We start from the raw sequence: 21,356 nt of genomic DNA on the forward strand, positions 1-21,356 counted from the left end.
TTGCGGTCGGCGGTAAAAAAATACGGTCGGTCGGGTTACAGGAAACAGACATATCTTTTTTTTAGGCCTAAAGAACCTCATACCTTGAAATCTATATACAAAACAGATAATAAATGCAATTCTTTTGATAATTTTAGAAGACAAAAATAACTAGAGCTGTCACAGGAGTGACGAATACCCCCAAATGCCGCCTGGACACAGGAATGGCAAACCATTCCTTTGAAAAGAGGCCATAACTCTAAGGTTACTGCACACTGCATCTTCTTTTATCATGCATGTATTGTTTTATTTAAATCTGTTGAGTAATTTAGAAGTTACACTGCTGACAAGAAAAACTAGCCTTTCACGAGTTATTGTCCGGAAACCGTTTTTTCTGTTTTTAGTAACAGTGACCTTGACCTTGGCCCCACCAGCCCCAATATCGAACTTGACCTGTATCTTCTGATGTTACACCTGTGTACCAAAAATTGTTCAAATCTGTCAAGCCTTTCATGATTTATCGTCCGGAAACTGTTTTTCTATTTTTAGTAACAGTGACCTTGACTTTGGCCCAACCAGCCCCAATATCAAACTTGACCTGTATCTCCTGATGTTACACCTGTGTACCAAAAATTGTTCAAATCTGTCAAGCCTTTCATGAGTTATCGTCCGGAAACCGTTTTTCTATTTTTAGTAACAGTGACCTTGACCCCACCAGCCCCAATATCGAACTTGACCTGTACACCTGTGTACCAAAATGTTTTCAAATCTGTCTAGCCTTTCATGAGTTATTGTCTGGAAACCATGAAAACCGACAGACCGATCAACCGACCGACCTACAGACAGACAGACTGACCGACCGACAAGCTCACTCCTATATACCCCCTCAAACTTCGTTTGTGGGGGTATAATTATTATTTTAATGAAAAAAAAAGTATATTTTTTCTACATACATTTCCTATTGGATGCCACGAAACCGGGATATCAATTTCATCACTGGAAAAGAGAACACATGTATTCACTGATGTGATATTAGAAAATGCAAAATACTTATACAGGCAAGAGATTGGTTTTAGAAGTATTTGGCATAAGAAAATTAAAATCAATAAGTAGACTGTTGGGGGAACAATGACATCCAATAAACTTATAAGAATATCACAAAGAATCATACATGTCATCGTCGATGCAGAAGTATCCAACAGGGTTGTCTGGTTTCCCTGCAATGCCAGCATTGCGAACCTGGACACAGAACTGGTACTCCATTTTGCCCCAGGAGTCATAACCCTCAAACCTCTCTAGGTGACGCTCCAGCTTGAACTCCTCACTGAAGTATGGTATACCAAACATGTTACACAGTGGGAGTAAAGCAAAGTCACTCAAGTATGGTATACCAAACATGTTACACAGTGGGAGTAAAGCAAAGTCACTCAAGTATGGTATACCAAACATGTCACACAGAGAGAGAGTAAAGCATAGTCACTCAAGTATGGTATACCAAACATGTCACACAGGATGAGAGTAAAGCATAGTCACTCAAGTATGGTATACCAAACATGTCACACAGGAAGAAAGTAAAGTATAGTCACTCAAGTATGGTATACCAAACATGTCACACAGGAAGAGAGTAAAGCATTTTCACTCAAGTATGGTACACCACACATGTTAAAAAAAGAGTAAAGCATTTTCACTCAAGTATGGTACACCACACATGGTAAAAAAGGGTAAAGCATTTTCACTCAAGTATGGTACACCACACATGTTAAAAAAAAGAGTAAAGCATTTTCACTCAAGTATGGTACACCACACATGTTAAAAAAACAAGAAAAGCATTTTCACTCAAGTATGGTACACCAAACATGTGACACCGAGAGAGTAAAGCACCATACATTTGTCTCATACAGTTAACTGTTCTGTCAACACCTTATGAAGTACTTGCACAACTGTGAAATTGATTGAACTGTTTCTATAAGCATAATTTTATATTACCTCATATTCAAGGCTTACCAATTCCTCTAAATAAATTCACTAAAAAGAAAAAGTTGGTAATATATCACCATGTAGTATATGTATCTTACTCACTCTCGTTTTTTTAATACTACAAAACAAAACTATTGTATATTATCTTGTCAATAATTTGTAAATGGTTTAATCTTTGCTTAAATCAAAGTTCCCTATAAGCAGTATAATGTTGACATACGAGTCCCTGTAAACAAAGACGAGACCCCTCTTGGCCCCTTTATTCCCGGTGGAGACCCTTAGCTTGACCCGTGTGACCTGAACCATCTCAGCAGCCTTGAACACCATGTTCACCTTCATCTTACCCTCTGCACTTGTGTACTCTGAAATGAAACACATTCCGGCTTACATTAGAGCAAAATAGTCTTTGAAAAGGATGATTAATAACACATAGGACCAACGGACTTTGGTTCATACAATCTTCACATATATGTAGCTTAAAAATGCAGATAGATGCATTGTTAAAAATGTCACATTCGGGGGTGTAATTCACCTGGGAGCTGAAGGGCTGAAACCACTTTTGGAGGGGGGGCTTTTGGTTCCCAATGAGGCTCAAAGGGGGTGAAGCACTCTGCCTCAGAAGCAAAACTGTTTTTAAAGAAGCCCTTTTGAGGTCACTCTTGACTTTAAATTTGAAGCCAACTGGAGTGTCAATAATAACAAATTAAATAACAACCAAAAGCAAGGAGTTAACTGTTTTAATGAATTGGTCCCTGGAGCCATTAAATCTGTGAATGCGTGAACAAGACATTTCCATAACATTCTAGATAAACATACACATGTGAATAACCAATAATTATAACTGACCTGGAGACGCGTCATTCCAGTTTGATGTGAGGACAAGTTCTGGCTTGTTGTTTTCGTCCGTACTGCCCCCATCACATCCCTGTAGGGTCATGGACAACTGGTGACCTGTGTATAACAGTAGGAGTATAAGTAATAGTCATCATATTACCCTGAAGACTTTAAGATACATGTTGATTAATACATTTGATTAGTAGGCATCTAGCTGGAATATCTTTTAAAATGAACTTGAACAAAGACATTCAATGAAAGCTGAAATGTATTCACGAATGTCCTTTTTACCTGTTCTATGGTAATAATACTACAAACAAAGTACAGTAAAACTGTGATTGCTTGAGCAGGCCATCGGTCGGGAACTGGCGATTGGTCGAGGTAGAGGCGTAGACTCGACCATTACTCCTTTTATTTTCAAATAAAATATACCGATGATGATCAAAACCTAAATGTTCATGGACTCAACCACCATTGTCAGTCCCAAATACACAAATCGAGCGTAAAACCTTATGATTACCTTTAGGTTATAATTTCACACAATTTCCCAAAAGCTTGTTAAATAAACAATTTCCAGGTGTTAAAAAATTCGCAAATTGTAAACATTGTAATGACAGATGATAGAAAATTTGAAAAGGTGTGAAAGACTGATAATCACTGTTTACTTGATGAGGGCATTTGAGAAGATAATTGTGAAAAATGTAAATGAGTAATACACATGAATAAAACCGTACCATAACGATCCAACATCGGAATCTCTGAAAAGAATTCCTTCTTGACACTTTTTGTTGCATTATTTCAAATGAGAAAGAACTTACAAATTGTCAAACACCTAAGCATTGTCATATTCCAATGTTGCATTTGTAAAAAAATGTTGTTGTTTTTTGTAATAATTTAATTGCTATTTATTCACTGTTTTTTTTTTTACTTTTACATTTTCACATGTAGAATATGTCAGCCTTTGAAGGTACATGTATGAGCGATTTTCACAATGCAATACAGAAATGGTGCTGAAATAAACAACAGGTGTGACGATTTCAAACTTTGGAAATACATTGTAAGACATTCATAATGGAGTACCGGTATAATGGAAACTTGAGTCATTCGAAAAATATGATCATTCGCAGTTTAAGCTCGGCCCCAGCTGACATGAACAATCACAGTTTTACTGTATGTGACAAACATGAATATTAGATACAAAAATGTTTAGTATGAGGGTTAATGGCACTGTCGTGAGAAAGAAATGAGTGGCCATCGCTGAAGCTTACAACAGCCTCACATTTATCAAACACAATACATACATAAATTCGAGAATGATTACCTGACTTTTCCCAAACCATGTCTCTTGCCTTGTGTATTCTCAACAACAGTTTGGTGCAGGGCAGGCTGAGGTCAGGATTATCTGAAGAAATATTTGTGCATATCAATAAAATATTAATAGTGCATTTAAGACAATCAGGCTACTCTCTATATATATGTTTTCTATTCTATGGATTTTGACAAAGTATAGTTTTAAATTTGGAGTTAGCGAGCAAAAAAACAACAAAAAAAATCGCTCATTTAAAAACAGCACAGGGCAAAAAAAAACAAACCCATTTTTACTATATAATTAATAATCAGAATGACAATTATGAAAAATTATACCCCAAGAAATATCTATTTTATGTCTATGTTTAAGTTACAATATTCATCCCTACCCTGGAGTATCTTGAGTGTCCGTAGGAGGCCAGCAATGTTTCCCCGGGCAAGATTGAAGGCGAGTAGGAGTTGGACGCCATCCTTCAACATCTCGCTGTCATGACTGAACACACAGACATAAAGGTTAGGGACTAGCAATATAATAGTATTGCTGTCTCAATACCATGCACATGTGGAACCGACAGGAATTCACAGTTTGGAAAAATATATCCTTGCAGTCAAAATCTCATAATTTCATTTCACATTAAAAGTATTTTTCTTTAGCTTTACAAAATGAGACATTAAATCCAGCCGAAGTATAAAAGATGACTTACACAGCAACGTTGGTGATAAACTTCTCAACCTCCTGTAGGACAAGTTTGGAGAGGAATTGGGGCTTCTCCGTGCTGGCCGGAGACAGGGACAGGGGCGGGATATGCTCCAGGGCAACCCTGAAATGCAACACACAGAGTCAGCAATGTATGATGATAATTCCATAAATAATGAATACATATTTGTTGCAATTTTGTTTCAATGTATCTTAAATGGTATGATTTACTATAAACACCAGATTACTACATTCTATCTTAAATCAATAGATGGTAGCTTAGTGCATCATACCTGGAGTGCTCTAAAATGTTTTTCTGCAGTATGGGCGCCATGGGGATGGCAGCGGTTATAGTGGAAGCAAGCACCTGCATGAACCAGACAGCTGCTGAGTCAGACACGCTGATACCGGCCTCCTTTACCACCCTGGAATTGTGCAATGTGAAATGATTTTAACATCTAAACCAGTATTCAAGTTTGTGCTACATATTTGATGACCAAAGAATAAACATTGAACACCTTTAAATTGATAAGTTCAAGGACAGCAAAATGTCAAGTGTAAAATCATTGAAAGTCACAAATTGCAAAAACAGAGCCATCAATAATCCATCAATATCCTAGAGTGATTTCCCCTCACAAGCAGCACTGATCTCTAACACCATGTAGGGAAATAACTGTTCAATTATATTGTTTGACATTTATCTAATTTTAATTTTCATATTATTTTCTATACATTTTACAAAACTAGCAGGTTTAACACATAACAACACAGAACAGTTCAAACTACCATTATGCTAGTAAATTTTCAATGTGGATTTGAATTTCAGGGTTTTGCACTTTGTAAGTTACAGTGTACATAATCATAAAACAGTGAAGGCAGCTTACTTGAAGCCAACAGCCTTGATTCCATGGACCCTGGTGTCACATCCATCATTCCGACACTTACGGATGTTGATCTGGATTACTGACAATATGACAAAACAATTACTGGGGTTCTTTCACTAGCCATTGAAAATACACTGCATTTCTTTCTGCTTATAACTAAAACTTTGGATATACAATGTATTAACTCTCAAGATAAGCATTTAAACAATTATCAATATTTGTAATTCTTCACTCAGCTTAAATATATCTAAAGATTGTTCCAATTACTTCATGTGTTAGTATTAAGCCACCAAATATCAAAACATCAGTTTTCATTTAAAAAAAAGTATTTTAATTTGCCAATATACATGCAGTGAAATTAAAGTGTCACTATGAGAACAGCCCTCTTACTTTGGTAGTGGCGTTTGATTCCTTTCAGAAGTACCACCTCACCAGACACATCACTGAAAACATACACTCATGTCTATAATTACATGTCTGAAGTAATTCTAAAATCTAGATAAATACTGGCCACATTCTTTCAAACACTTTAAAATCCCATATGTCATTTTGAGATTTAATGATTTCATGTCCTTGACCATGAAAGTGAAATTGAATCAAGGTCTAAATACTTCTTATATCTAACTCAAAATCGGCCAGCTGACCTGGGAATTCTGACTTCCTTGATCTCTCTCATGTTGCGGATGCTGGATGCCGCAGTGACGGTGACATACTCCGGCATGTAGCTCGAATCGGAGGAGACCACGTGAATGGACAGGGTCTTCACCACCACATGCGGCTTCATGTACAGTCTGGGAGGGCAAATATAGGGCAGGTTAGTGGTATACTGAGATACACTGAGAATACTAGCAGGTTATACATACACCCTTATTTTTCTGTCCAAGGATCACTTAAAGGAAATTGTTTAACAATGTAAGTAGTCACATCAATGATATGCATATGAGATATCAGGGCTAGTTTTGTTGTTATCTCTCTTATCCTGTATTTCAATTTACCATCCATCAGAACCAATCTACACCAGTTCCCACCTGATCCAATGAGAACGTGCTGCTCCATCTGACTGCCAAAATGTGTGTGGAAGACCATTAGTCAGTCTGTAAAACAATATGACAAATCTTTATTTCCTCATTAACATAAATTGCTATCATTTAAAGTCAAGTATCATATTTGTGCACTGGTTTATGCTACAAGTTTTACCGAGCTTTATGTGAGCTGAACCCAATGAGGTATTTAAAAAGTAAGCTACTGTATTTATCATTATAGATGTGCCTTTATTGGGATCCTTTAGTGAGAATTTTGTCTGATTCTACAACTTGAAAAAAACTTAACCCGACTGTTAGCTTGTAAAAATGTGGCTTCCATTTTGTTTCCAGTGCACCTCCTGATGTCTCTTATAGAACATAGGTACTAACCTATTGTAATTCTGTAGGGTACACAAAACTTATAAGAAGGCAGGGGGATAGATAAGACACTTGCCCTGCACATCTATTCAGACAAATAAATATAAAAGTATTTAGTATATAACTGTTTGAAGCTTATTGCAATTTAAGACTAGAATGCAACTATTCTTTAGTCGTATTTGATATATACAATGTGAGGCACGCACTTGTAGGCATCTGATGGGTTGGAGGAGACCTCGAGCTTGCTGTAGCAGGGGTTGAGTAGCTTCACCTCCTCACCGTCAGACAAAGTTGAGTCCAGCACATCTCCCTTTGCTGTGCAAGGACAACAGTTACACTTACAAAAGTGTTAGATACCAATCTATTTATGACCTCATAGCAAACAAAGTATGTATATTGCACTAAATGTACATGATTCAAATGAATAAACTCAGCCGTTTCCATAAAAGATCTCCAATATGTTACCAAGCTAATCTCCATGCTATACTATACATTTGAAGATACATTAGGTTTTGATTAATCCAAATTAATATTATTTATAATTCAGCCTATTTTTTTATATATCCATAAATAAAACTTTTTTTCCATATTCAAACATATCTATTTCTTGAGAATAGTTGAAATTATATCATGAAACAAACAATTGAGAATTTCAATTAAAACCCACTTCTTATAGTAGTAATTTGAATACTATCACAGTACAATACAAGAGCCAGGCTACAGGCTTCTTACTCTAAACAGAGTTTATTTACAGCATGGAAAACTGATAAGCTTACCTGCTTCCTTCATCTGAGCGAATGTGTTTTTAAGGACAGTGAGCCTCATACTGGCAGTGTTGTTGAAGCCATTCAAGTATGGGAATGGCAAACTGTGGCTCGGTGCTCTGTTCCGTACCAGGTACTGGACAGGTACAGACAATATCATGGCAAAGGTTTTATAACAAACTTTACAACTTTACAGACAATATCATGGCAAAGGTTTTATAACAAACTTTACAACTTTACAGACAATATCATGGCAAAGGTTTTATAACAAACTTTACAACTTTACAGACAATATCATGGCAAAGGTTTTATAACAAACTTTACAACTTTAAATTGAGCAAATTTTAAGTTTAATAGAACAAATACATGAATGATTGTGTAAATGATTGTCTAATAGCTATACTGACTATGTTTAAGTATGTTATGTTAAAGTATTTAAATGTCATCACAGAATTCATAATGTTTTAAACAGCTAGTCTTATCACAAATTGGTATATAATACCTTGAGAAGTCTGTCGGCATGCTGGCTCACAGCATTCTTGTCCTCAGAGTAAACATCCACAAAACCTGAAACAAACATAGAGTAATATACAAGTTAGGCTATTCATATTATCAAAACTTGACTTGCGTAGATTGTTTCAATGTACAAACACCAAAAGTTATCTTACATTAAAAATTGTTGGCATTATAATTGTCAAACAAATAAATAAGAGACCAAGAGTCTAATATGCTTGGCTTCCATTATTATAAAGTAGGAACTTTTCATAATGAGATATGACAGATTATGTGACATTTGGTAAAACAGATAGTGAGTCTACACATACCAGGTGTCAGTGTGCAGGCCTGGAGCATCTTGATACTCTTGCCAAGCTCTCCGACCATGTTGGGGCCGTTGGCGTACCTCATGGCAGAGAGTGTAGTGCCAATCTCCACCACCCCACTACCGTCCGTGTCAAACTGCTGGAACCCCTAAACACAGAAATCAACTATCTCAATAAATGCATCTGTTATGATACAATATATAGCAAGGAGTTAAAAAAAAAATGTTCTAAGCAACATTAAATATAGAAGCACATACAGTTAGCTTGCAAAAGACTTGCTCTCAAATTTGGGTAAATTGAATATGTTCACATTAGGTATGTTGCAATGTTATGTTGGCAATTAAGAAAATACCAAACCTGTACATAAACTGCTTAAATACATGTCCCTACAACTTTTCTCACCCTGATGGCGTCATCTTTGGAGACGGATGTTTTCTGTGTAAGAAAGTCCACAAACTGTGCCATGGAAACCGTCTCCTCCCCCTTGCTTTCCTTATCCTCCAGCCAGCGCACGATTGCATGGCGGTTCTGCTGTATAATGTTCTCTGGAATCTCCTCTCTACAACACGCACGCACACGTTATGTACAACTTGAGTTTTGTTTAAAATTGCCAGCTTTTTCTTTAAAGATTTTGGACAAATAAGTATATTTTGTTAAAAGAAAGTATGTATAGCCTAAGGATCCATTTACGTGCATAGTTTTGTTCAGCTTCTTAATTGGCTTTCAAGCAAAGAGTCTGCCAGGCTTACAAACTAACTTTAAAAACTTTGAATCCAGGTCAGTTTTTTGGAAGCCTTAGATTATTTCATATTGTTTTGATAAAGCTCATACTTGATTTTCGAGGCAACATTGCGAAGTTCTTCATGTTTGAAGAGAGAATCAAGAAGCTCTGTCAATGCAGGAGATTCTTTATCTGCAAAATACATGATTAAACAATATATGCATAAAAAAACACGCAGTTACAGAAAAAAAAACAATAAGAGAAATGAATTCAGCAGTTAGAATTTTATAAAAGATTGTTCCATATTTTGTCGGTGCCACATTAAGTGATTAAATCAAGCCATATGATTATAAAATTGAGATATTTGTACATAATATTCTACGTCGCTTATACTTTTAAAACAATATAACATTAAAAAGATCCTTTTCCTGAATTGTGCAGGTTAATGAGCCTGCATACTGATATAGTCAGTCTTGACTGACAGTCTGTATTGTAAAGCAAAAATTTGAAGATAAATATTTGCAATAAATAGAAATAAAACAGTACTCAATACCATTTACATCCTCGTTATCAGAGGCACATTCATCCATTAGCATCTGAAAAATATAACAAAATGCCATGGTTAAAAAACACGGATTAACAAATCATTTGACAAGTAAGTTTGGAGTAAATAATTGAGGCCAGATACTGTAAGTTGCACTGAGTAATAAAGAAAGAAAAATCTTAAAATTGTTGAAACAAAGAAAGAGGTTGTGATTTACCATAAATAAAGAACTTTATTCATAGTAGTCTCTTTCTTTACTCTTGGATACTAAAGTAAACCTGGGAGGGAAAGTGCGCCCGGTGAGGGGCTCGAACCCACGACCGCCGGAACACTAGCACAGCGCTCTAACCAACTGAGCTAACTGGGCGGCTAGTTCTAACCCACACACACTACACTCCTTCCCCCATTAACCTTTAAGGCCGACGGAGGCACTCCTGCCGTTGACCGCTGCCACCAGTAAAGTAAACCTGGGAGGGAAAGTGCGCCCGGTGTGGGGCTCGAACCCACGACTGCCGGAACACTAGCACGGCGCTCTAACCAACTGAGCTAACCGGGCGGCTAGTTCTAACCCACACACACTACAATACTACAGTCAAAACAAATGAAAATTAATTTAATTATTAAAATAAAATATTTAAAAAAAGAAAGAAAAACATTTATGAATATTTATCATAACAATCACTGATGGGCTTCTGCACATAAATGTCGAACGATGATTTATTTGTTATGTGGATTTATCATAATGTTAAAGCGGAAGTAAAACTGTAATTTTAGAATGTCCGAATTATATTTCGTCCGAACAAACTTCAGTTCAGTTAAAAAACATACTACCGTTGGTTTTACGCCTATTGTTTGAAATTGTTCATCGTCTTCCATTTCACTGCAAGACCCGTGGCTACTTCCCATCACTCATTGGAAAGAAAATAATCAAGTATGACATTAAAATTTTGCAATTTTCCGAAACACCTTGGAGGTTGAAGAATTTCCAAGGGACACAACTACTTCCCGAAAAAAAGGAATAATGGACATTGACCCTGTCGGTTTCAATTCCCATAGATCGGTGTTAGTTTGCAAGAATGGCTGTGTCGCGTCATCACAATACCTTGCATCACAAGTTGGTATAGGTATGCACCAGATTGTACAAGTTAAAACTCCTATCTATTCGTATTTTTCTAGATAATTGTCTTTTATGTTAGGTAAAAACCGCACTCAAAGTGTTTCGTACCACTTGAACTTTGCGTCAAATTGTTTCAAATCAAGACTTATCAACAGTCATTTTTACTTCAGATGCAAATTGTATAATGATTCCGATTAAATGATGTTTTATTTTTTATTTTTAGATATACTGAAGCAGGGAGGGAATGCTGCTGATGCTGCTGTTGCTGTTGCTGCTGCCTTGAATCTTACAGAGCCCTCCAGCACGGGGATTGGAGGAGATGCCTTCTGCCTTTACTATGATAGCAAAACAAAAAAGGTCCATGGTCTAAATGGAAGGTACTGGGGGTTTTCATTGACACAAAATAATGTTTAAAGTCAGATACGTAGAAGGTTATGCACATTTGCACGGACCTATAAACCATAATTTATAGGTCCGTGACATTTGTAAACATTTTAATGGGGGAAAACATGCCAAAATTAATGGGAAAAGATCTTATAGCAAAAGCATGTGCATTTACAAGAAACTTGCTGTTAACTACAGTTTAGATGTACATACTGCTTATTATTGGAATCATACATGAAAATACTTAAGTACATTATGCATTATGCATGTGCATTTTGACATACATTTTAAATGAGCATGCTTACTATAGTAATTATGTGATTTTATAGGGGCACAGTATAGGTTGAATCAACTTGAATGATATAATGATATATAGCGTATAAAGTCAAAGGATTTAAACATAATAATGCATTAAAATTAAGAAACATATTTCTTTTAATGAAAGCAACATACATGTAGTGCTTGACACTTTATTTTCTTCATTATTATTTTTTTAAATGATACATTATATGTTTTTATTATCTAGTTCTGTATGAGACTATACCATTATCATTTTAATACAATGACAGTGGAAGGGCTCCCGGCAAACTGTCCCTGGAAGTACTACACAAAGAGGGTTACAATGTGGACAACCCATTGCCTGTAAACCATGGCCATTCTGTGACTGTTCCTGGTTCTGCTGCAGCCTGGTGTGCTACCATTGAGAAGTTTGGTAGTGGTAAGGTATGTAGCAATAAAGTCTAATTTTCATGTTAAAACAGTTATCTTAGGTTACAGATTTAATTAGCCTGTTGCATATTCATGTATTACTGCATAGGTGATCATGTCCACTAAGAGTGTACTCTTTATCCTTTCAACGTGTTTAATGTTGGTGTTTTAAGCTGACAGTTGCTGACATCCTGGAGCCAGCAATATGCATGGCTGAAGAGGGGTTTCCTGTTCAGAAAATAACAGCACACTCATGGGCTAAAGGTACCAGATTGTTTTTCTTCCATTGCTATATAACTGATATTCGCAGCTCTAAAATATATTCTATTTCAACAGGTATCCTTATGAAAGGTTTTAAAAACAAAATAAAAGATATATGGTAGTATTATGGCTATCACATTTTAGCTCTACTATACAAACAATAAGGAGGGCTCTTCTACTCACCCTGGCATCGGTGTCTGATTAAAAGTTAAAGTTTTAGGGCAAGTTGGCATTTTCACTGATGACTCCAATACTGTTTCTTCAATTATTCACTTCATACTTTACAAAGTTGTACAGGACCATCATGCAATTAGGTTCCATAACTGCATATCATCTTAAATACAAATTAAGGCCACTGATCGACTTGGAAACTTAGGTGTAAGTTTTAGGGCACATAGTGTCAGATAAAAGTTTAAGGGCTGGTTTGGATTTTCAATAATAACTCCTAGACCCTTCATTCAATGGACTTCATACTTCACACAGTTGGTGATGGCTATACAAGTAGGTTACATAACTCCATGTTACCCTAAATATAAATTATGGCCCTTGAAAATTTGTTAAAGTTTTAGGGCAACTTGGCATTGTCACTTATAACTTTAAGGGCAAGTTTTAGGTTGAGGGCATCTTGGGGTTTAACTTAGACCTCAAATAAAGATCATTCATTGGATTTCAAACTTCACACAGTTGTTCAAAGCCATCACACCATAAGGTTACATAACTTCATATTATCCTAAATACAAATATAGCCCTTCATCAACTTAGAAAATTTGGTTTAAATTTTATTGCAACTTGGGGGTTTAACTTTGATCACAAATGATGTTCATTCTATGGACTTTATACTTCATATTTTAATTGCTGTCCACGGCCGACACAATTAGGATAGGTAACTCCTAATTATTCTTAGTACTAAATATGGCCCTTGATTGACTTTTATTAAAACTTTTTTCTTGATTTTTTTTGATGAGCACATCAAACATCATTTAAGCATTCATTTCTGAGATAAAGTGGCGTATTGTGGGAGCGCGCTGTTCTAGTACTACTCTTATTAGTAGAACAAGTCAGTTCTTTTAAAGTAGACAGATTTATAATCTTATGATTTTTTATTGTAATTTAAGCTATTTTATTCCACTTGCAGGGAGTTGGCTTTTAAAAGATGAAAGAAATGAACATGGACAAGATCTACTGGTTGATGGCCAGCCACCCAGACATGGTCAGATCATGAAAAACAAAAGCCTCGCAAGCACATTCAGGGTATTCAGGCTCAAAATTGCTTAATTAAAGTCTATTCACATTTTTTACTTGTCTCTTCGAAGAAAAAAATGAGAGCTATACTACTCAACTGGCATTGGTGTCAGCGGCACACATTGGTAAAGGTTTTACATGTTACCACATTTAAAGCTGCACTCTCACAGATTGAAAGTTTTGACAACATTTTTATGTTATGTCTTGGAACGAGCCAATTTTCGCGACAATCCATGGAAACCAGTAAAATAAGACTGCTGAAAAAAAAAATAGATCACATAATTTTATATCTAAGTTCCAAAATTGATGTTTTATGCATTTTTCTTAATCCATTAGTAACGGTTTAAGCCATGAAACATTAATTTTCGAATGGAAATTTGAAAATCTATGATCTGATTTTTTGTCAGCAATCTTAATATTATTGGTTTGCAGATATTTATACAAAAAATAAAAAAGTTGTAAAAATGGTATATCTGTGAGAGTGCAGCTTTAAGTCACATCTCAGCAAATACATCATATATTGCATTGAAACTTTACATATGCATTACCAACTATTCAACCTATTTAATTAATCAAGTAAGATAACTATATCTTGCATATAATGCCATTATTGCCTTAGAAATTTATAGTTTAATATCTCTGGAACTAATGGATGTATTGCATTGAGACACTATACAACTCAAACATCCAACCTTCTTTAATAAAAAAAGTTAGATAACTCTATTTTGCATGTATTGCAAATTATGGCCCTCATTATTTGACTTAGAAATTCTGGTTAAGGTTTTTTATATAAATACTCAAGAAATATATGTACATCATGTTTTGCATTGAAACCTTTGAACATGTGTTTCCAACTATCTAGGCTTCTTAATCAAGTGAGATGGCTCTATCTTGCATTAATGCAATTTATTGCCCTTTTTTTTACTTTGAAAGTCTGGCTAAGGTTTTGCATTTTAGCACAAATAGGCTAATATCACAGCAATTACTTGATGTATTGCATTGAGACTTATTCAATACTCAACAATCAAACATACTTAAATAATCAAGTTGGATTACTCTATTTTGCATATAATTTAAATTATGGCCCTCTTTTATTTGACTTAAAAATTCTGGTTTTGCACGTAATGTAATTTAACAGTGATCAATGCATATATCAACAAAACTTAGCAATCCTTAAACTTGAAGCGGCAGAATAGTCGAGCGGGCTGTCTCTTTGACAGCTCTTGTTTCATTCATATACACATGTAATTGAGGTTTATTATTGAAGGTCCATAGATGTAATATTCTATATGCCATAATTCCTAAAGCTAAGTACATAAAACTTTGCTGCACTTTTATATCACTATTCATTTATACCAACATGTGACACTAGTTAAATATGAGAAAATATAATAACATTATTTCATTATGGCAACATTATGAATAAAGATAAAATGAGTTAAAAATGGAGAATGTTGTTTAAAAAAGCTCTGAAACATGTGCTAATTTTAGTATACATCTCTGACAATTACATGATGCACTGGTACAGTTGATTTTTATTGTTTTTAAGAATTTGAAGGTATCCATATTTTAATTATTACAGTATTACTACGTGGAAATTACAACTGACAAACAATCAGTTGACCATCTTTGTAAATAAATGATAGCACATGGTTTCATCATCTATTGTTTAGAACTGGTCAAACCATCTCAACAAGTTGCAATAATTGCTTTGGCCACTGGCCGACTACCCAAACAATATAATTTTCATTGTATGTAGGAGGTAGCAACAAAGGGCACAGCAGGATTCTACGAAGGGAGAATAGCAGAGGAAATCTGTAAAGCTGTGGCGAGGTTTGGGGGTGTGATGTCTATGGAGGACTTGAAAGCCCACACCACCACATTTGAGGAGCCAATCAGAACAGACTACAAGGGTCACATGGTCTGGGAGATCCCTCCTAATGGGCAGGGCATTACAGCACTCATGGCCCTCAATATTCTAGAAGGTTTTGACTTGAAAGGTTAATACATACAGATAAGTTATACATTTATAAGCTGGGCATTGCACTTATTCTTTATTTGTTCAATACCCTATAACAAAATGCTTGTTTTGTCTTAGTCAAAATTGGTTGACATCTCACTTTCTATATATGAAAGAAAAGATACAAGCTTTGTAAAATATAATAAATGTGAAAGACTTTAAACGTTTACATGATGCCAAAATTTATTTTGTTAGCTATGCAGAGTCAAAACTCCCAGTTAAAGCAGCTAATGGAATCCGCTTATATGCACTCCTTGTTTCAGCCATGGGCCACAACTCCGCTGAGTACTTACACACCTTGATAGAGGCATTGCGCCTGAGTTTTGCAGATGTTGCTCAGTACTGTGCTGACCCATCCAAGGTCCATGTGCCTATTGAGAAAATGCTCAGTAAGCAGTATGCAGCTGAGAGGAGAAAACTTATTGACAACAAGAAGTAAGCGTGTTTTGTTTCATCATGAAGCTTTACTTACAAGAGGAGATGTGCATATTATCATCACTTTGTTGATCACTGAGTTATGGCCCTTTTAATTTCTAGATAGGGTGATATAGGTCCATTTGTGCCTAAGCAATTTTTCAGCAATTACCAGCTTGAATTCAATGAAACTTTATGAGGAGCTTTACTTACAAGAGGAGAAGCGCATATTATCAGCATGCTCCAGTTGGATGATTTTTCATAGAGTTACGGTCCTTTTCTATATAGTGTGATATAGGTCCATCTTAGCCCTGGCTATTACTGAACAACAACAACAACCACAACCATCTTGAATTCAATGAATCTCAATTGGAATCTTTACTTGCAAGAGAAGATGCATGTATAATTTATGTCTGCTCTTTTACTCCACATTTGATATGAATGATTTCAAAATCACTGAACACATTTTATCTGGACATTGAATTGGCGTGTTGATGTTTCTGTTCACCATCAATGGCCCATAATACAGTTATTCATACATTTTTACAACATAAAATTAATACGATGATCAAGAAGACATATTTTATAAAGAAAGAAATATATACAGATAACTGTAAGATTGACACTTCAAAATTAAAAGTTTCCATTTTGCAATTTTTTTCTGTATAAGTGCACCATAAGGGATAAAACAATGGCCTTGTTTTCCAGGGCCCTACCTAATGTATGCCCAGGAGAGAGACTAAAGGGTTGTGACACAGTGTACTTCAGTGTGGCGGACAGTGAGGGGAACGCTTGCTCCTTCATCAACAGCAACTACATGGGGTTTGGAACGGGCATCGTGCCTGCTGGTTGTGGATTCACACTCCAGAACAGGGGGCTCAACTTTTCCCTCGACCCCACCCATCCCAATGTGGTGGCTCCCAACAAGAGGCCCTACCACACTATCATACCTGCCATGGTCACAAAGGCTGACACAGGTATTTCTTAAGGCACAGCTGGCAAAATGTTTCATAGTTCTCCAGCTGTTATCTATCTTTCATAGGCAATGTCTACATATTGGAATAGTTTTGTTTATTTAAAAAAGAATGGCTATTACTTGATGTTGCATGGCCTATATTCCCTTAAGTAGTTTTATACTTACATCTTCAAACTAGCAAACCATAACCTGATTTTAGTTTGACACTGTGTGAAAGATAATGAATCATCATTATTCCCTGGCCTCCAGGTGAGCTACTTGCAAGTTACGGTGTGATGGGCGGCTTTATGCAGCCTCAAGGTCACGTGCAGGTTCTGCTGAACATGCTGGAATTTGGTCTGGACCCACAGCAGGCGCTGGATGCACCTCGCTTCTGCATTGGACATGGACACACGTATGTTAAACATGTTATTACAATATTGGCTCATGAATTAATACATTGTTGTTGTTCCTTTTCTTGGTTAGTAATTATTGATAACCATTTTTGTACTTTATTGATCAAATTTTACATCAAAACTTCTCAAGAATTGTTCTCATTTGAATTTCCCAAAACACTAAAGTTATCTGATATAGTCTAGTAATGCATTTCTCACGTATATATTTACAATGGCAGGATGGGAGAAGGCAGTCTGGAGCATGTAGCTGTTGAGGAGGGGATTGCTGATCAGGTGACCTCAGCCCTCAAGGTCATGGGACACAATGTGACACCTAATATCGGTGGGTATAGCCGGGCTCTGTTTGGGCGTGGCCAGGTGATTGCTCGTGGACCCTGGTCCTTCATTCCTGGAAATGGGGAGGGGAGCGTGTATTGGGCAGGGTCAGACCCAAGGGCTGATGGAGCAGCTTTTGGTTATTGAATAGTAGTCCAGGAAAAAAATGTTCAAAAATTTGATGAAACTGGTTTTAAAGTGTATCTTTCCATTCATTTTGGAAATTGACTTTAAAATATGTCAATTTTCACAATCAATTTAATGCACCTCTTGAAATATTAAGCATTTTTTACAAATTACTTAATGAAAAAAAAAACATGTTCTAAATGTCTTATGCAAGAGTGTAGAACAAAATAATCGAAGTAATATTTTTTAATGTAGATTCTTTTAAATATATTTACCTTGATTATATTTCCTTTGTATTTTGAGTGACTTAACGAAAATGATAAAAAAAATGCTCAACTTTTCTTGAATAGCATGAGTTGGTTTCATTTTCTAGACTATTACTGAAATGATGTCAGAAAAAAAAGATAGGTGTGCTTCATAACAAGGTTCACCCATATTTTTACCGGCACTATGAAGGTTCTCTTTTTTTAATTTTACAAAAACTAAAGTGAAGACGTTTGTTGAATTCTGATGTCTTCTGATGAACCTTTTTTATCAATATTAGTTTTAAAACCAAACAATGATGCATACTATGTTATTACCGTAGGTTATCTGTCTTTTCATGCAAAGGGTGGCATATAAGTATTGTGCTGTCTGTCAGTTCATCTGTCAGTCCGTGTGTCCATCCATTACGACCCCACCTGGAATTGTAGAGTACCATTGGAAGGTGTTTCTTGCACACATTTAGTGCTCTTTTCTTAAAGGTCAAGGTCACACTTGGTTGTTAATGTTAAACCTTACTTAGTATCTCAGCCAGAACACTTTAGCTGATAATAGGAATTTAATGAATTCACAGACTTCTTTGTTGTGCACCTTTTAAAGGTGTTTGTTAAGAAAAATGGGATTTTGATTAAACATTTTTTTAACATCTATGACCAACTGCTATCCATCCTTGTGCATTTATAATGTTTCTGTGACAGCAGTTGTTTCCAGCAAATAACGTTGGGTAATTTTAGCCTTGGTTTCAGTGGTGTCATTGTTGGTGTTAGAAGTAGAAACCTTGGACATAGGTTAAAAACCATACAAGATAATCATATGAAACTTCTTACACATGTAACCAGTGACATTATACACCTGTTACAAGGCCCATAACTCAGGCTTTGATAATTTTTTATTTAGAACTCTGGAAAGTCTCAAAAGTCTAGCAAAACCTCGAATTGTGTCATTACTAAGTAACAATGCGAAATATTCATGTGGAACATTTTGCACATGTTACATTAACCATATGGTCATTTGTAGCAAGGCCAATTTAATGGCTTAAATAATTGTTAAAAAGCTATGCCCCTTGATCAACAAAATCCAGGATGAACATTCACATCTGCTTGCTTTACTTTTGTTCATATTTGTCTACATGTATTTTGTTTGTGTATCGTGGTAAGGGCCAGAGGCCTTTGTGCAATAAACTTGGAATTGGAACCTGACCTCACAGAAATATGTAATGAAGGCTACTTACAATTCAAGTCTGAAATTGTTTGAACAATGATATTCAGTTTACACCCTGATAGGATAACATCAACTCAGCTCAACTTCTTATTTTTATGTTATTCAGAATGTTTTTTTCTTCCCATTCTTTTGAATGCTATATACATTGATTCAATATATTGAATCCATAATGTTGTTCAAAATATGAATGTTCTATACATGTAATTGCAATGTTTATATTATATTCAATTATTAATCTGTGATAGTCAGTGTCGTTGGTGTGATATTATTTTCTATACAGAATTATTAAACAGTTTAATGCATATGGTATTAAATAAAACATTATTTGTTGTTTTTTTGTTTTAACATTCACTAAACTCCATCTACATATACAATTGTGTTTTGTTTTGGCTCATTTTTTTATCTTTTCACCAACATTTTTTGGATAATTGAGTTACAGTAAATATGGGTTATTATTAACATACATGAACACATGCCAAATTCACGCATACTATATAATAAACCATTACTGTTTTTTTCTTAATGTTGTCTGTTGGTGTAAAAACGACGAATTTGTATTGCTTACGATTTTGTGTTTGAGTAATGGATCAGACCAGTATCATCTGAGAAATTCAGGTGACATATTGATTTGGCCTATACCAGTGACCCATGAAATAATGAGCAAGTGCCAAGGTTGGAATGTTTCTCTCGAATAAAGTAGAGTTATAACCCTTTTAGCTCAATATTTCAATGTAAAGGCAAGTTATATTACTCTACTTGGCATACATTCGGTAAAGTCATACCTCAAAACCTACTGATGGGATTTCATTCATATGTGGATAAGCTTAGAAAGTCTTACATATGAAGTACACTGTATTTTTCATATAATCGTATCATAAACATTCATGCTGCTTAAACTAGACATATTGTGTTATATATTACTTTGTGGGCGCAATAAGAAACAGTCGATGTACATTTACGTACAGTTTATTTACATGGTATATACTGAATTAGCAGCTACAGGAATATCTAGGCAAAAGCCCCACAGCATGCACGGGCAGCGTATATATTCATAGCTTATCATGTGATATCAAGTTGCAATGGCTATGATTAAAACACGTAAACATTATATTGAATAATGATGATACACGAGTGAGATCCCTCATCTTTTGACGTTCAATATATATATATATATATAAGTGTTTACATCAAGTCTTCCGCCTATCTGATTGCCTTATGGTAATTTGATAATTTAAAATGCCTCGGTCAAAATGCCAAAAATCAATTAAATCATTACAAGCTGGCTGGTATACAGAACTTTGCGACCAACACTAAGACAGTTATTATAATAACTTTATGATAGTCCGCCTGCGTACGGGCTGTGACTTTGTCATGCTAAGGGATTTTAAAATTGTTTGGTGGTTAAGATGTTGAGTCTCCTGCAAGACCCAAGACCCTACCACAAAGGTCAAGGTCACACATGGAGTTTAATAATAATGGATTGCTGCACATATGTATCATAGAGTATTGTTGATAGTGTCCAAGCAGTAACTTTTTCACGCAGATAGGGATTTTAAAAATTCTTGACATGTGGTTGGTACATTAAGACCACATTTCGCGAACAAGACCCACGACCCTACTTCAGGGTTCAAGGTCACATTTGGAGTTTCATCATCATGTATTGCTGCATACATGCACATAGAGCATAGTTGATTGGTCCGAGTTTTAACTTGTCATGCAGATGGGGATTTTAAAATTTCTTGACATGTGTTTGGTACATTAAGACCACATTTCGCGTGGAAGGAACAAGACCTAACTCAAAGTTCAAGGTCACACATGGAGTTTATTCACGCTGGAATGCTGCATATATGCACGATGCGTATAGTTTGTTGCAACATTTACAGGTTTGCTTAATACATCCGGCTCGTAATTGTTGACACACACTCATTCATGCGAACACTGAATTATTTACTGTCGTTTGTGATATTTTATGGGTATTAATTTTGGC

At 35.6% G+C, this 21,356-nt stretch overlaps 2 protein-coding genes across 7 annotated transcripts in view; one reads left to right on the forward strand and one right to left on the reverse strand.

Annotated features, from left to right (window-relative positions):
- Positions 1-10,913, reverse strand: part of LOC128207197 (zinc finger ZZ-type and EF-hand domain-containing protein 1-like) — a 55,924-nt gene extending 45,011 nt beyond the window's left edge. For all 6 annotated transcript variants that reach the window (XR_008256666.1, XM_052910020.1, XM_052910004.1 and 3 more), the window contains exons 1-20: positions 10,761-10,913; positions 9,939-9,981; positions 9,496-9,577; positions 9,067-9,223; positions 8,668-8,812; positions 8,346-8,410; positions 7,856-7,979; positions 7,286-7,394; positions 6,708-6,773; positions 6,324-6,470; positions 6,070-6,122; positions 5,680-5,758; positions 5,089-5,220; positions 4,803-4,919; positions 4,488-4,591; positions 4,112-4,192; positions 2,803-2,907; positions 2,177-2,318; positions 1,151-1,303; positions 933-975 (exon numbers count right to left, since the gene is read on the reverse strand). Coding sequence is in view for 5 of the 6 variants with exons in the window: in XM_052910020.1 (XP_052765980.1) it covers positions 933-975; positions 1,151-1,303; positions 2,177-2,318; positions 2,803-2,907; positions 4,112-4,192; positions 4,488-4,591; positions 4,803-4,919; positions 5,089-5,220; positions 5,680-5,758; positions 6,070-6,122; positions 6,324-6,470; positions 6,708-6,773; positions 7,286-7,394; positions 7,856-7,979; positions 8,346-8,410; positions 8,668-8,812; positions 9,067-9,223; positions 9,496-9,577; positions 9,939-9,981; positions 10,761-10,835 (2,022 nt within the window). In the remaining variant the exon portion in view is untranslated. The remainder of the gene's footprint in view (positions 1-932; positions 976-1,150; positions 1,304-2,176; positions 2,319-2,802; positions 2,908-4,111; positions 4,193-4,487; positions 4,592-4,802; positions 4,920-5,088; positions 5,221-5,679; positions 5,759-6,069; positions 6,123-6,323; positions 6,471-6,707; positions 6,774-7,285; positions 7,395-7,855; positions 7,980-8,345; positions 8,411-8,667; positions 8,813-9,066; positions 9,224-9,495; positions 9,578-9,938; positions 9,982-10,760) is intronic.
- Positions 10,914-10,950: 37 nt separating this feature from the next.
- On the forward strand, positions 10,951-19,699 carry LOC128245849 (glutathione hydrolase-like YwrD proenzyme). The gene is made up of 10 exons (XM_052964073.1): positions 10,951-11,053; positions 11,270-11,423; positions 12,000-12,153; positions 12,312-12,402; positions 13,535-13,650; positions 15,401-15,641; positions 15,925-16,096; positions 16,784-17,052; positions 17,301-17,445; positions 17,665-19,699. The coding sequence occupies exons 1-10, from the start codon at positions 10,951-10,953 to the stop codon at positions 17,906-17,908; spliced, it is 1,689 nt and encodes a 562-aa protein (XP_052820033.1). The 3' UTR covers positions 17,909-19,699.
- The last annotated feature ends 1,657 nt before the right edge of the window (positions 19,700-21,356 follow it).

This window comes from Mya arenaria, chromosome 2, assembly GCF_026914265.1.
Source record: "Mya arenaria isolate MELC-2E11 chromosome 2, ASM2691426v1".
NCBI lineage: Eukaryota > Metazoa > Mollusca > Bivalvia > Myida > Myidae > Mya > Mya arenaria.

Excerpts from the sequence above, each read along its gene's own strand:
- LOC128245849 (XM_052964073.1), top strand. The coding sequence starts at position 10,951 with ATGGACATTGACCCTGTCGGTTTCAATTCCCATAGATCGGTGTTAGTT. Across the intron at positions 11,424-11,999 it reads GTCCATGGTCTAAATGGAAG|TGGAAGGGCTCCCGGCAAAC; the intron begins GTACTGGGGGTT and ends ATACAATGACAG. Across the intron at positions 17,446-17,664 it reads TGCATTGGACATGGACACAC|GATGGGAGAAGGCAGTCTGG; the intron begins GTATGTTAAACA and ends TTACAATGGCAG.